The sequence below is a fragment of the Gavialis gangeticus genome, unplaced genomic scaffold (assembly GCF_001723915.1).
Source record: "Gavialis gangeticus isolate Ggan-Ray unplaced genomic scaffold, GavGan_comp1, whole genome shotgun sequence".
Taxonomy (NCBI): Eukaryota; Metazoa; Chordata; order Crocodylia; family Gavialidae; genus Gavialis; species Gavialis gangeticus.
In genome coordinates, this window is record NW_017729011.1 from 15,075,350 (window position 1) to 15,091,041 (window position 15,692).

At 42.7% G+C, this 15,692-nt stretch overlaps 2 protein-coding genes across 6 annotated transcripts in view; one reads left to right on the forward strand and one right to left on the reverse strand.

Moving 5' to 3' along the window:
• Positions 1-1,261: 1,261 nt before the first annotated feature.
• DOLK (dolichol kinase) lies at positions 1,262-9,701 on the reverse strand. 3 transcript variants are annotated; one of them, XM_019510614.1, is made up of 3 exons: positions 9,654-9,701; positions 9,117-9,264; positions 1,262-5,584 (listed from the first exon to the last, which is right to left on the reverse strand). In XM_019510614.1, the coding sequence occupies exon 3, from the start codon at positions 5,467-5,469 to the stop codon at positions 3,898-3,900; it is 1,572 nt and encodes a 523-aa protein (XP_019366159.1). In that variant the 5' UTR covers positions 5,470-5,584; positions 9,117-9,264; positions 9,654-9,701; the 3' UTR covers positions 1,262-3,897. The 3 variants fall into 3 exon arrangements, with proteins under 3 accessions (XP_019366159.1, XP_019366160.1, XP_019366158.1); XM_019510615.1 differs by lacking the exon at positions 9,654-9,701 and having other exon boundaries at positions 9,171-9,517; XM_019510613.1 differs by lacking the exon at positions 9,654-9,701 and having other exon boundaries at positions 9,117-9,517.
• Positions 9,702-9,726: 25 nt separating this feature from the next.
• Positions 9,727-15,692, forward strand: part of NUP188 (nucleoporin 188) — a 75,865-nt gene continuing 69,899 nt past the window's right edge. For all 3 annotated transcript variants that reach the window (XM_019510610.1, XM_019510612.1, XM_019510611.1), the window contains exons 1-3: positions 9,727-9,820; positions 13,516-13,570; positions 14,202-14,275. In XM_019510610.1, coding sequence (XP_019366155.1) covers positions 9,795-9,820; positions 13,516-13,570; positions 14,202-14,275 — 155 coding nt within the window. In that variant the 5' untranslated portion in view covers positions 9,727-9,794. The remainder of the gene's footprint in view (positions 9,821-13,515; positions 13,571-14,201; positions 14,276-15,692) is intronic.

A 15,692-nucleotide genomic window follows, 5' to 3' on the forward strand; every position in this document is an offset into this window, starting at 1 on the left:
GTTTATATATATAAAACTGTACTGTTTATCCAGGAGAAAGTACAAGCAGCATGCAGACTAGGGAAGAAAATGGCATTTGAAAGTGAATAAGACTAGTGTCAATACTTTAAGATGAAGTAGTAGGGACTTTAGAAAGTTGCATGCAATTACATATAAGAATAGGAGGAAAGGTTGAAAAGCAGTTGTATAGTTGATTAATAATTAGTTTCTAAGACTGAACTTTGTATTAACAGAAAATTGCAAGAACACATATTGTGGAGTAGTTTAATCATTCAACCTCAAGGGTTTTGTAACTAAAACTAATGCACGGTGCCCACCAACAGCCTCAGCGTTTAAGATTTGTCACGTGCAGAAGTGAATTTTAAACCTTGAAAATAAAACCAGACTTTTTGCTTGACATTTAAAGATGCAAATGCTTCTCACCACAAATACACGTAAAGCAGTATTAGGAAGAGAGACAAATGCCTACAATGTGTAAGGTACCACAGCTGGTGACGGCCATCTTTCTCCAAAAAAAAATGTAAATGGGAGATGGATGGAAAAAAATCTTTTTTTTAAATGCACTGGGTGTAACATCATAGAACAGACCTTTAGGCAGCTTCTAAAATGTCTTAAACATAGAATAATTTATTAACAGAATTAAAAAGTTTCCCCAGCATTTGGACAGAGGCTCAATGAAAACAAGATCATCTGGATGGTTTATGCTGCTGCATGAAGAATGCAACATAGGAGCCAAAATATCTTATCTTTTCCAATTTTCTGTCAGATGCAAACAGGTTAGAAATGGACTTTTGTGAAGCAAGGCTCCAATTCTTGCAGCCACATCGGTGTTTTTAAGCCTGCTTCTGTCACAGTCAATTGCAATAAACAAATAGTCCAGTGAAATTCTTGAGTTGATTTCTCGCAAGAATTTGTTCTAATCTGGGTATGCTTTGCCGGGTGGCCAAAACAGATTTTGTATGGTAATCAGAATTCCACAAATTCTACACAGCAATTTTGAGTCACAAATTGTATTGACAGGACCCAGAATACCTAGCAAGGGTAATAGTGATCAAGTAGTTTTGCTCAAATTCACAAATAATTTTATTAGCAATTAGAGCTTCCTCTGCTGTTCTTATGTTTTAAGATGCTTGGATGGCAAGAAGATAGGGAAAAGCAGCTTTCAATTCTGTTGTTTAATTTTCTGGCTTAAGTTGTACATCAAACCATCACATTGAACATGGCCTCTGGGATAAAACAGTTAAGGCTTTTTTTTGGTTACTGGGGGAAATAAGCTTTTTTGTTGATGTTTATTAGCATTAAAAAAGTACCATTTTTCTTCTAAAACATGGTAGCTTGTCTAGCTTTTCAACAAGCTGCACTAATCAGTGCAATTTAAAAACAATGCCAGTGTATAAGTAGCAAGAGTCCCACTCAGTCTCACAACTGGAAGACAGATTGATCAGAAGCACCACAAATGGGATTTACTGCTGCCACATGGGGCTGTGCTCTTGCACCATTCCTCTGTCCAGAGCTTAGTTTCCTTGGAGCAGTGCCTGACACCCTCCTGCAATATTAGCCGAGACATTTTTTGACTGTTCCTAAAAGCCTGGGACAAATTCTTTGTCATGTGTAATGAGAAGACATTTCCTAGAAAGGAGAAGAGTAGTGAACACTGATGATTCTAAACCAGTCCAGCTCTAGCTTATTTTAGGGGCCAAAACAATCCAAACTTATGTTCTGGAGTATGATTCTGCAGCTCAGAATAATTAGAGCACTGTGCTGAAGCCAAGCTCTTTGCTAACATGGAGACACTTCTATGCTTAAGACTGCACCAGAGAATAGTGTAAGACTAATTGTCTTGGTTTTATGTTGCTCCCATGTTAATATTTTTTCTTTATGGATCATTGTGCTCTCTCTAAGTTACAGGGATATAGGAAGCCAGAATCAAGCTCAGTCTCAAATCTCCTCAGATAAGAATCTTTGCAAGAAAATACCTTGCTCAGACATTCTTCCAGAGGGTGGAATACAAATTAACTTTTTTTGTTCCTAATGGATGTTTTGCTTGTTAATAAGAAGATTCCCATAAGTAAAAACATGTCAGAGGATTAAATGTACAGAAACAAGAATGGTGCTTTTACCATAAAAGGGGTATTTTTAGTTATTCACAATTATGATTCTAATTAAAAAGGGACCAAAGCAGATGGCTTTGCTCCAAAATTTAAATTTGAATAATTGCTTTCAATTTTTTTAAAATTAAAAACAGTCTGTTTGAATTTAAATATTCCCTTAGTGACTGGCAAACTAAACACTACAGCACTGTGCAAGTGTGTGAGAACCAGGAAGTGACTGAGCATAAACAACCATGAAACAGACTTCATAAATCTTAGTTTAAACAAAGAAATTCAGGAAGCAAGCAAACCTGGATGAGTAGACAAAGGTACAGTGGATTTTGAAGATATTTTTAGCTTCAATAATCTGTTACTAGTAAAATAGAAAAGGATTTGTCAATGAGTTGTAATTTAGCTTTTCTTTAAACTGTCTCTACAGCTGTGTGAAATGGGCCTCTTTTCAAAATAAATTCTTAAGTACTTTCAGGAGATCAAGATCATGAAAAAGGTAAAATGTGATTTATTTCAGAGACTGTTGGCAAAGAAGTAAAAACATGTTAACCCTGGAGGTTTGTGTAGTGAAAACAGTTGCTCATCTTATCTTAGCAAGTCAAGTTTGTATTATCAGTATCTGCAGTTACTTAATGCCTAACAAGCATTAGTGTTGTTTTCACAGCCATTGTCTAATTTTCCACACAGTGGGATGCTGTGGCACTCTCACCCCATACTGCAGAAGAGTATGCTTTAAGTGGCTCTTTTGTAAAAATAAATAGGATTCACACAATACACAAAACAGCAGGACTCAACTCACTGGCAAGTTGGCAAAGCGCACACACTTTGAAAAGAGACAACTGAGGTACTGCTTAGGTAACAAAACCAAATGTCTAGTGACTCCAGCTTTTCCATTCTAGTGAACGTAGCTCTCTCTTTCCCACCCACTTTGCTTTAGCATGCCCAGAAGAAGTCTGAAAATAGACCCTTTGGACATTTGTACACGCCATGTTTTTTCCCCATTCTTGTGCTGCAACAGCATGGTTGTTTGCACAAGCGGGTTTTTCAGAAACTTTAAAAGGCTCTGGTGTATTAAAGTAAAACTTAGTTGTAGTTTAGTTTGGCTCGCTGTGAATTAAAGTGCTGTGTCTGAGTGCCTTTGTGTTTGCACGCAACGAATCCACGAAGACATGTAATGAGTTTCTTTGTCCACCACATGGTGCTGCAACTTTTTGTAGTTCACCCCTTTGAATCGCTGCTGTTTATTTTTTCCTTGTGCCATGTGCCAGCTCCCTGTTTCCACAGCTGCGTGGCAGGGCACGAGGAGCAGTGTGGCACCATCCCGCTCTCCTGCAGCACCAGCTAGGGACTGGACTTAATTAGTTTGAAAACCTAGTACATGCAAACACTGATGCAACACTCCAAAATAAACCAGTTTAAATTTTATAAAAATATTTAATTTAATAAGGATTAAAGCCTGTGGCATGTACAGGTGCCCTTTGTGATTTAGTATCTAAATTGTCACCCACAATTTGAATCAGAGTATCAGGTAGATGGTTTCCTGTTATTCGTATGGAAAGATGTAGCAACTGGTGCTGCTTTAGTTATTAAAAGTAAAAGAAGGACCAAGAGAAACCTTTACCTTTATTTTTAATTGACATTAGAAGAGTTAATTAATTTCTGTCTTCAGCCATTTTATCTATTGTACCAAATATAGTATTTTGTACCAGACTGCTTCTGTTGATCCCTTGACCGGGATGCATATCCTGTTGCTATTCTTATTTGGAAAAAGGAAAGTGACTGTTCCTTGCCATCACTAAGCCATAAGCAGTATCTGGAGGTAGAGAGGCAAGAAGAGATTATCTATTTGGGTAGTGTAGGCTTCCAAAAGGGAAACTAAGCTGATAGAACCTAAAATCCAAGCATAGCTGGAGTTTAGATTCACATTGATGTCAAAGATCAGAATAAGAGCCACAGCAATGATCTGAGCAAAAATGGCAGTCATTGTCCCTTCAAATGTCTTCTTTGTTCCAGGCCATTTGATTTCTCCCACTGTACTGCCAAAAACGGAGGCTATGGTATCTCCCACCCCTACTGCCAGGACCCCTGAATAGGGAACCAATGCACCTGTCCCAGACAAGAAACCTTTGTGAGCACAAGGTCTAGGGAACAACCACACAGGAAGGGACATCCCAAGAAGAAGGTAAATATGAGTTAAGATCAGAGGTCCACTATCACGTTCATCCAAAAAGAGAGAGAGCAAGTGCCTGAGCATTTGGCCAAATGGCTTGATCCTGAAGTACCGCACGTACTCTAAAAAGATAAACACTGCCAAGCATAGCACTGCAGCAACATAGAGAAGCTGAGGGTCATAAATTAGCCCAGGGACATAAGTAGCCACCACTATGAAATGAAAGCATTTTCTGATTACGGTTGGAGCTTGGTGCTTTTTAGATTCAGATGATCTCTTGGCATTCTGGTAGAGAACCACAGTGCATGCGGAGGCAGCCAACAAGGTCCAGTACCCGAGGAGGTAAACTCTTGTCTGTGTCTGACACAGGAACTGGAGCAACCAAAACAAAGGATTCCTTCGGATGAGCCGGTAAAGCCAAGGCATGATGACCCCCAGGCCAAGCACTGCTGTCATCATGTGGAAAAACATAGAAGAGGTCCAAGTTCCTGAATCCATGAAGAGGAAAAGAACACTAAAGAAAATCCCCAGAAGAACCACACCAACCACTAACACCAGCAGGAAGAAGTCTATAGGATCTCCTCTGCCCTCTATCACATTTAGGGAGCGCTTAATGAGCTGGTTGAGGATAAAACTTATGCCCCCAAGGACCAGTAATGCTTCCCCAGGAGAGAAGCAGCGGGGCAATAGGTACAACAGGATCATACTGAGGTAGACAAAAATAAGCAGCACTTCCAGGACCTCTACCACTTCAGAAACAGTCAAAGAATGTTTCATGGTGTAGATGATTAAACTTCCAGCAACACCAGAAAGTATGCAAGTATTAGTTGGCACAGGTTTTGTGATGCCAACTGCTATTACAGATAGGAAGAGGGCTATCACCATGCCAGTGGAGGCCACAACTATGCCAAAACGTTCAAAATACACAACGCCAGACGTCTTGCATCTTTCTTTCATCACAATCCCCAACAGCGGAATGACCATGCTAGCTGGTAGGAGGCCACTATTAGCTGTTGTCCGGAACTGGAAAACGGCTCCACCCAACTGGAGGAGACGGTCCCATTTAAACTGGACGTAAAAAGCCTGAATGGCAAGAGCAATAGTGCACCAGGAATACCGATCCCACACCACCATGTGCACACACAGCACAATGGTGAAAACAACTAGAGATTCTGCAAGCACTGGCTTGATTAACATGGTTCCAATCAGCTGTGTCCCGTGATGTCAAAATCGTTGTAATTGTCTGATCCCAATGTTTTCAATACGGTCTTTGGTCCATTAGTAAAAGTTCACTTTCATCCTACTGCAATTCCTATAAAAATAAACAAAACAACATTAAAGACTATAAGAACACTCAAAACTTCTACAAAAACAACCCATTTTCTTAAGCTCAGCTGCATGCTTCAACTCCTGTATAAGAAAAATAAAACCAAGAAGGACATTTTCTTGGCATTTTCCATGCCATTTAAGAATCAGAAAAGTTCAAGTCAGCTTCCATTTCTAGTGCCAAATCTCAAGGCACTTTTATTCACATGTGAATACTAAATACTCTAGTTGCTATGTCACAGTTTTCTTTCCGCTACTGAGAGTAGGGAGGTGAACACTGCATTCTGCAAGAAGTGCGCACAAATACAAGCAGCAATGCTCAAAAGAATTACACTGGTAAATGCATTTAGCTACTTCAGTAACTTATAACTTAAATACAAAAAAAAAAATCCCCCTTAAGTCATGAGTTTGTTGTAAATTTAAATGAAATTATATAACCTAAAACACATGCGCGCACACACAAATTGTGAACTATGCAAATTAAACAATTATGGATATAATTATTGGTAAGATTTTGGTATTAATAGAGATGACAATGCTATTCCAATCATCAGCAATATTTGGTTGTTTAAAATATACCAACAAAAACAGCACATACTAACTGGTATGTAAAATGAACACAAATCATAAATAAAATAAACCAGAATAGGTAAATCAGATATTGATATTCAACCTGAAAAGTCAATTTAAAAAAATGTAAATGTTCTTATGGGCCCTACCCTTGTTCCCAATTCCTTCCTTCCAATTTTTTGTGAATTTACAGTTGTATTTCCCTGTTTTTAAAAAAATATTTTTCTCTCTCCTCTTATTGTGTGAAAAGCAAAAAACAAACAGCAATGAGTACTGACAAAGCAAACACTGTAAAATAAACACACCAGAGATACACTTCCTCACCAATACATTTCTAATTATGGTAAACCTAATTTTAGTAAATAAAAAAAAATAAAAATTACTTCTAATTTTAGTGAATAAAATTCTCACCTATGTATGAATTAAACTTATAGTGTCTCTTTTTAAGGAAACAGTTTTCCTGCCTTTTAATACAAGTGTCTTCTCTTCCTTAACTAATAATCATGCTTTAGAAATATTAACTAATAACTTGAAAATTTGATCCATGCTGACATTTTGACTGAATAAAAGTTAGCAACAGATTCAACACAAATTAAGAACATCTAAAATCTGGGCGGAAAACTATAATCTGTGATGCAACAAAACAAATATCCCAAAGTATTCTGTGAACTCCCAGTCATCTTAATACGCATTTTAAGCTTATTCTTAGTGTGTAGTTGGTCCAATAAGATATCACCCAGAGAAGTCCTTGCCACTCTGTTTTCTACAACTTACCTTAACTTGACAGTTTCATTGGTAAGGAGATAAAATCTTTCACATCCTCTCCAGAATTTATTATTCCCTCTTACACATTATATACTTTATCAGTGGTACCTCACTCTATTTAAACTAAGGAAAAATATCTTGTAATAACATTCTTAAAGATTACTCAAATAGTTGATGTTTAGGGTCTAGATAGTTCTCTCATTTGCTGGAAACTTTGTACTGCAAATGTAATAATTTTAGTTCTAATTTCCATTAGGGTTCTTTTGATATCTATATCCATAGGATTTGAAATACAAAATTATTTTAAGCAATCAATTCAAATTTGCTGCTGCTATAAAGCTAGGCCAAGATGCATGTATTTCCCCCTGTTCAACAACTCATTCATCAGTTTTACAGTCATACAAGAAAAAATAGTTTTATATAGTCAAAAAAAGGTTAAAAAAACCCATGCCAATTTTACCCCCCCTCTGCCCAATACTAGCTTTGAGGAGGCCATTTCTAGATTTGTAGGAGTGAGGACCTCTCCAGGAGGGGTAAAGTATACCTCACATATTAGCTAGGGAAGAGATATACAACAGAGGAATATGGCTGATTGTAAGTTCCAGCTCAGCTCCAATGCAACAGTGACACTTAGCAGCCTCACTTCAAGAAGTCTGTTCAAAAAGCCCCATAGGGATACACTTGGATGTCAAATGCTAATTTATAAGCATCTTCAAGTGCAACCCAGACACAGTGTAATTTGGAAACCTAGGGCGGGGAAGAAATATGGCCCACAGAGGGGCTTTGCCCAGCCCACAGCAGGTCCCTCAGTCCTGCCTGGCCCAGGTGCCATCTGGCCTGTGGCATGTCCTGCCACTCCCAGGCACGCAGCAGGGCTGGAGCAGTTCTGTGGCTGGGCTCCATTTCTAGGCAGCCCAGGTGGCAGCAGCTGCCTTCAGCCACATGGAATCTGGTGGGGACCTGGCTTTGGATTAATATTATGCATACTTACCTGGCAGGAGAAGCACCGTGACCACATAGGCGGGCTCCCCAGGGCAGGTGGTTGTCCCTAATATGCCCTCCATAGGAGGGTGGTGGAACTGGAGCTTGCTCCATCCACTCCATGCATCGGCCTGGTATTACAGTGTTTCCAGGAACGGTGCAAAAAAAACCAACCAAAAAACCTGCATACACAACTCCAGCCAGCCCTGCACCCACTGCAGACTCACTCAAGCTGGAATGGATCAACTTCAGACCAGCTGGGACCTACATGCACAGCCCTGACCACAGCCTGCTCCCTGCCTGCTTCAGACTGTCTGCCCATGTTGAGCAGCGATGCCAGCGTTGATGGCTGTGCAAAAGCTACTGCTGGGTGCAGGGGAAAAGCACCCACCTTCTTTCGCTGGCCACCTGGAGCCTGCACCTGGGCCATTCTCCAGCTCCTCTCCAGTGCTACTGCTGCCCTGCTGAGCTGCCCAGAGGCAGTACTGGTGGCAGTGGTGACAGTGACAGAGAGAAGCCACAGGGCAGCTCAGGCATGGACTCCAGGCAGTTGCAGCAAGAAAGGCCTGGCAGTGGCAAAGGGAGGTGGGGGTGGCATATGACTGCTTTTACCCTGCACCCAGCAGCAGTTTCTGCATGGCTGCCACTGCTGCTCATTGTGGCTGGGCAGTCCAGATCAAGTGTGGGGCCAGCGGTGGTTATGGTTTTGCACACGCTTCCCACCTGGTCTGGAGCTGGTCCACTCTAGCTGGGGTGAATCCGGACTGGGTGAGGCAGGCTGGGGCCAGGACTGTAAACTCAGCTGCTGCTGGATGCCGGTGGCAGGGAGGAGCTGGAGGGCATGTGGGCTCCAGGCTCTTGCGGGGGTCTCCAAAACTACCTATGTGGCCTGTGGGCCCAAAGAATTGCCCACTCCAATCTGGGGCATACTATAACTATATAACAAAAGACTTTTTATCATTCACTGATTTCTTCGCTTTGTTTTGGGAACAAGGGAATTGCAAAGGTTTCACCAAACATGACCTCTCCAAGCTCCATCATCTCACAATACTTCCACTTTCTCACATACAGAAGATGCCACATTATTCCCACCCTCAACTATCTTTCCAGAGTCACTGCTCACGTTCTGAGCTGCTGAAAAATTGCCCTCTTGTTTGCGTTCTCTCCTCGAGCTCATCTCCCAGCCGCCTCACCAGCCTCACCTCTGTGCTCACTCCATCTCTCATGGGACGCCGTTATTTCTCATTTAATCTCACCGCTGGTCTAGGCATCTCTTTTGCAGCTCCTGACATCTCGAGCAGCCTTTCTTTATCTCTGCACCTCAGCTCTCCAGCTCCTCTCCCGTCTCCACTGAAACAAAATGCAGGATTTCTTTCTTATCTCTGCTGCTTAGCGTTTGTCTGAGCTCCTTCAACCTCCTTTCATTAACTCCCCCAGTGACTTTTTGGGGGACAGCGGTGACCCTCACAGCCACTTTGGAGACGATCCAGGGGGCAGCTGACGGGGGCAAGGACGCCCGAAGGAGCCGCCTCCGGGACTAAGCAGGGCCGCGGGGCGCCTCTTCGCTGAGACAGCCAGCAATGCCAAGGCCAGCGAAGAGCCCTGACAGAGGGACGGGGGAGGGGAAAGGCGAACACCCACCCCTCCGCCGGCAACAGCCTCGCTCCCCCCCACCCGCAAAAGCCGCTTCCTTTCCACAGCGCCACCTCCCCCGCAGCCCCAGACCAGAGGCCGCTTACCTCACAGGTCGACGCCATCTTGCCAGCCACGTCCGTCACGTGACGAGCCCCCCTCGCAGCAGGCCGGGCGCGAGGCTCCGTCACGTGACGCAGGTGCCGGCCCGAGCAGCTGGTAACGGGCCACGTGAGAGGGGTGCGAAGATGGCGGCTGGCGGGCTGTGCGCGAGGTACGAGCGCGCGCGGCGGTGGCGGGAGTCTTCTCCCCACTCAACGGCTCCTTCTGGGGGGGTTGGGTTGGGTTCAAGGGATCCCCCCCCAGCCGCCTGTTCCCGTCCCAACCCTCCTTGTTCTCCTGGAGCAGAGACTACCCCCCCCGCGGGTAAATCCCTTCTGGGCGCAAGGTGTCCCCCCAAGCAGTGGGCTCCCGTGGGGTAGGGGGTGGCGCTGTGCCTAGCTGCCAGGCGTCTTCCACCCACCCGTTCACTTTCTCCACCGCCTGGCTGGGACTGGCCCCGTGGCTACATCGCACCAGGCTGTGGTGCCACCTGTGCGCGCAGGCCGGGCGGGGGTGGGGAATCCCTTGCCCTGCTCCGCGTGCGTCTGCACGAGGTGGCTGATTTCACGCCTTCGCTGCAGTCCGGGAAACGGAGGGTCCTGGACATGAGCCGCTTTCGAAGCTCTTTCCCTCGAGGAGCTCCTGAAAAAATAAGGGGATCTTGGGAGTGAGGGGGAAAGCAGGCCTTGTGGGCTCCTAGGGTCTTGTATAACTCCCTTGGATCCTGGTGTGGACCCCGGAGCATAATAAACGGGTCCTTATCAAAGCAGTTCTTGTTCCTAGTGAGGGTGTGGAGGGGACTTATTGGGTTGCTGAGGTAGACCTCCCAGGAGCTGTTTCCATCAGCCTACATCAGATCCATTTCCATGTGGGGTTTGGATCCCTGGGGGTCCACAGACTCTGCTTAAGGCAGGGGAGGGCAATTATTTTGGGTGGAGTTAGTGAGTTTTGGCAAGCCATCGAGGGCCATATGACAGGCAGCCAGGGGCAGATAAATATTAATTTTCTAAATTTTTTGGGGCCCCGCAGGCCGTATAGAATGGCCTGGTGGCCACATCTGGCCTGCAGGCCACATTTTGCCCACCCCTGATGTAAGGGGTTGGTGAAAGATGACTGTGAGAGATCAAAAGCCGGCAAACACGCACATTTAAAAGTCCAAGCAGTCCGCACCTCCCTTTGACATTTTTTAAGGGTCCGCAAATGAAAAAAGGTTGAAAACTGCTGCACTGAGGTTCATTGTGCATCTCCAGCAGTACAAGGACTGGTTAATCATTTTGGGGTGAGTAAACAGCAGCAATTTATCAAACCATTCAGACTTCAGGTCTGTTAGTAAGGACTGCTATTTGGCTTGGGGCTGAGGAGAGTTAGGTTGCACAGCTGCTTGGGGTGTGAGAGTGGAATACAATAGAGCCTAGTCCAAAGGGTCTTGATTGAGGTGTGAATGGGAGCAACCTAATGGTACTACAGTAGTTACAAAACTTGATGTAAACTGGTTAGAAGAGAGAGCAGGGCAGGATGACTACTAGAACATGTGGACATGTGATTTGCTGGGGTTATTTCTTTCCTGCCCATAGCAGGGAAGCTGGACCCTGTGATCTCATTATGAGATTTACAGCCCTAAACTTCTGTGAATCTGTGAATGATGCAAATGGGTACCCAGGCTGTAAACTTGCCTCTGTTCGCAGCCTTGCATTTGAAATGCTTGAAAAAGTAATTTTTTTTTTGATTTAGTGGTGAGAGGAGGCACAGGGACTAGCAGTGAATTAGATATATTAGTGTTTTTGTCCATTTAGAATCTTTAGTGGAGAATATGTGCTAACAAAAATAGAGCAACTGTTTAAAACAGTTCTGCTCCAAATGGAAATCTCAGTTTACGCACCACCAGAACAGGACCAAATAGTTCATTGTTCTCTAGAACACTGAGAACATGTTATAGAGAGCATTTCTGGTTCTGTTGCAGAAAAATTGCATTCTGTGCAATTAAAGTCTGTTCTTAGAGCTTTAATCTCCAGAAGTGAGCCATAAACCTTGAAGACCGAGATCAGATTTTTGAGTCAAATGTGTAGTGTCATTATGAAATTGATATTTGAGGAGCTGATATACACTTTAAGCCTTTGAATATCTTTAGTGTTCTTTTGATCTTGCTTGTAACATCTCAAAACTCATTGACTATAAGCAACTATTTTTTCAATGTGTTAATTACATGGGTAATAATGCCCAAGGCACCACCTGGGATGGCAGCACTGTGTGCATTATAAATGGTTCATAAGAGAGATTTCCTTTCCCAATAGCATCTTTAAGTGAATTGGAAGGAGTTGAAGGCCCATCTTAATCCTGGAAAAAAAGGTTCTGAATGAAATGAAAATGAGGTGGAATTGATTCAGCCGTATTGCTGTTCTGCATTACAGAGGGAGTATCTCCTTGGGAGAATTTTGTAGTCTTGGTGCTCTGCAGGGGACAGAGGGGTGGCACACATTTTATTGCTAATTGGAATAGGACAGGTTCTTCTGCTTTTATAGAATGAAGTATATCTAACTAGAAAGGAATTGGCAGCTAGAAACTATACCAATTAGAAACAGTAACACTGGAGTTTAATTATGTAGCACTGCTGTATTAAAAGACACTTAGGGATTTGAGCTTTATAGTGATATTTTTTGTAGATTGCATTCTCAAAGTAAATAGTTTGCTTTCAGTTAGTGATGCTTTTCTTTGCATTTCTTGGTTCCTCTGATTACTTGTGAAGGAATTATGTTCAGGTATTTTGCTACTGCTTTACTATTTGAGAGGAAGTAGCAATTCTCAACCAAAGGAGAAAAAGATATTTCTAGTCTGCCTCATTCTGGAGTAACTCCAGGGTAATTTAGTCAAAATAAGACACCTCCTTCCTGTGTGTATCTTGATTGGCAGCAAGTCAGGCCGTGTGTATTTTAGCCATTATGTAGCTAACACAATGCTTTTGGTGTTTTCTTCAAGGTATAGACAGCTTCAGAGTTGCCATTTTCAATGTCTAACTTATTCTAGATATTGTGAGAGTTGTTTTGCCAGTTAAGTTTTCTTGGATAAAAACTGTCATATGACAAGTTCTGTTTGTTACTTTCTAGACAGCCAGCTTTTGCACGGTGATTTTGTACTGATTTTTGTTTAAAACTTTATTTGGGTTATGTTTCCATCAGATCATTAGTTCTCTAAACTCCTAAAGGGGCTTCATTTTGGAAGATGCTGTTAATACAACAGTTTTAAATAGCTAGATTTTATTTGTATCAATCTAGAGTGGCTCTTCTTTCTTTCTGAGAAGTCCATAGTAGGGTAAGGATTTGATCTCAGATACCTTCTGGCACAAACAAGCTTTTCTCATGAGGGCTTGGGAAATGGATAGAAACAAGTCTTACCTAAACTATGGTGGAGAGTCAGGACAATTCTTTGCCTTCAGGAAAACAAGGGTATGTTTTTACCTTGTGCTCAGTTTGTGTTCCATCCAAGGATGGAGATATTCAGGTCATAACAACAAAGAAAGCTTAGTGAAAGATCTCTATATTTAGCTTGGTTTCCTTAAAGTTCGCCATTGGTTAGGTTTGTGCGTGGTCCCTTACCACTAAGTCTGTTCTAAGTTAAAACCAACTAAATAGGTGGAAAAATAGTTTTTTGCAAGCTTTCAGGCACAAACACCCTTCTTCAGGCATAGTCACTCTCCCTATGCCTAAAGATGGGTGTTTGTGCCCAAAAGCTTGCAAAGAACAATTTTTCCAACTATTTTGTTGGTCTAATAAAAGAAAACACATTTTCCCAAAGAACCTTGCCTAGACTCGCATTAGCTGTTCAACAGTGTTTGATGGCAGAATAACACATTTGTTTTCACTTTATTTACAGGAGTAGCAGAGAACTGTGGACCATTCTGCTGGGCAGATCAGCTTTGAGGGAAACAGTAAGTAGAGGCCATGCCAAGCAACTTTACTTGTTAGGAACTGACTACATGGTACAGTATGCTAGTTCTGTGTAAATGTTTGAATCCTAGTGAATTGTGTTTTGCTGCTCTGCCTCCTCCCTATCTCAAAAATATTCTTACAGTGAGATTGTTGTTCCTCTCTTTCCACTCCTTGTTTATTCTCTCTTGTTAGCTGCTGCACCAACCTCTACCTGAGAGGGTGTATGGAAAAAGGTGGTTCCCTTTCTGGAGCGGACACAAGTGCTGCTTTCCAGACTGGCTGGCCTGGGGTATTCAGGAGTGGAACAGCCGGCTTCCTTACCCTCTGGGATGGAGTCCATGCTTTCAGGAATGTGCCCAGAGGTTGGAAATAGAAGTCCATTTCTGATCCTAGACTGTTGTCTCCTCTTTCCGTTTCCCTTCCCACAGTTAGGCAAAGCAGCAAGCTGTTCTTTCTCATATAACGTACACCTTGAATCAAAGTCTGAATCATAGATACTCTTTATACTGATCCTGTGTCCTTTCTGTCTCTCTGTGGTGGTGGAATTACTTTGCTTAGTTTAAATTAAATAAATTTGATACTGGATGGTATATAGAGAGTTGTCTGACGGTATTGTTTTTTTCTCTGTAGGCTCAGATTGCAGCAGAGTTGAACAAACATTGGCAGAGGCTACTAGAGGGGCTCTCATACTACAAGTCTCCCAGGTACAGTAATTGGCTGATACCAGCATCTGGATAGCAGGCACCTAGAAGTTCTAGAGATATTGGTCTGCAGAAAAGCCTATTGATTTTTTTCCCCCTTAGTGCAGCAAAAGTAGATTTTGTGCCTCGTCCTCACGGTTGAGTTGAAGTTGTATTGGACTCATTAATCATATGGGCCAGATGTCAAGAAGGCATGCTTATATCCAAACAACTTATTTTGACATGAAAGCGCACCTTGTATAAATAACGTGGGGTCTTAACCTTTCCTGACTTACGTTAACTGTATTATCCTCCTTGTTCCCTGCTAAGCTACGCCAATCATGTGCAAGACTCCCAAGTATTCTTTTAAGCTACCTAGAAGTGAAGCTACAGTGTAGAGGAGTGATTCATCTTGACACTTCTTCATTCTAAAGGATATCCAGATACTCTCATGGAAAGAGACAGTGAGCGCATCTACATGTGCTTTAACATGGTTTAGGGGTATAGGCTGTAGCCATGTTCGTCTAAGGACATAGGCAGACAAGGTTCTTTGGGTGAATCTGATACCTTTTATTTAGACCAACTTAAATAGTTGGAAGAACATTTTTTTAAAACCAAGCCTTTGGGTTTAAAAACCGTTCGTCGGGCTGAGGAAGTTTCAGCAGTTGGTGTGTGCGCTTCCTGGATGGAATGAAAAGTAAAGAAGTGAGAGGCTGGGCTGGTATGCATACAGAATAGGCAGTGAAGATGTAAGTTGAGGAGTCAGTGGGTGAGAGACAGGCTGGGTTGGGGAGAGAAGGGGGATGAATAGTGGAGAGGTACCTGGGGGATCAGATGTCAGGCAGGTTATAATGTGTCATAAATCCAATGTCTATATTTAGTCCATGATTTTTAGTATCCAGGAGGCTGCTGAAATGAAGTTCATAGGCTCGTCTCTGAGAAGTGTTTTGTAAGTTTCCTTTGAGGATTAGAATTGAGAGATTGGAGAGAGAGTGGTTTTCTTGTGAGAAATGTGCTCTCACAGGTAGTTGGGTATTCCTGTCTTTGATGGATTTCTGGTGTGCGTTTATTTTGGTGTGCGGTTGTTGGTTGGTCTCTCCTACATATTTTCCATCGGGGCATTTGGTGCAGTGAAGATCTAACAATCTTTAAGAAGATCTATTCTTAAAGAGATCTTCCCAGAGTCGCCTGTTCTAGCCTTCAAACAAGCACCAAACCTCGCTAACCTCATCACCAGAAGCAAACTTCCTTAGGCTGAGAACACATTGAATGGATCCAGACCATGCCATGACAAGAAATGCAAAACCTGCCAACACATCTCCACCCCCACACAATTATTACACCCCACAACAGAGCCATCCACATTCCCAGATCTTCCAGCTGCACTTCCATAAATGTAATGTATAGATTTATAGATTCATATAAGTAGGGTCAGAAGAGT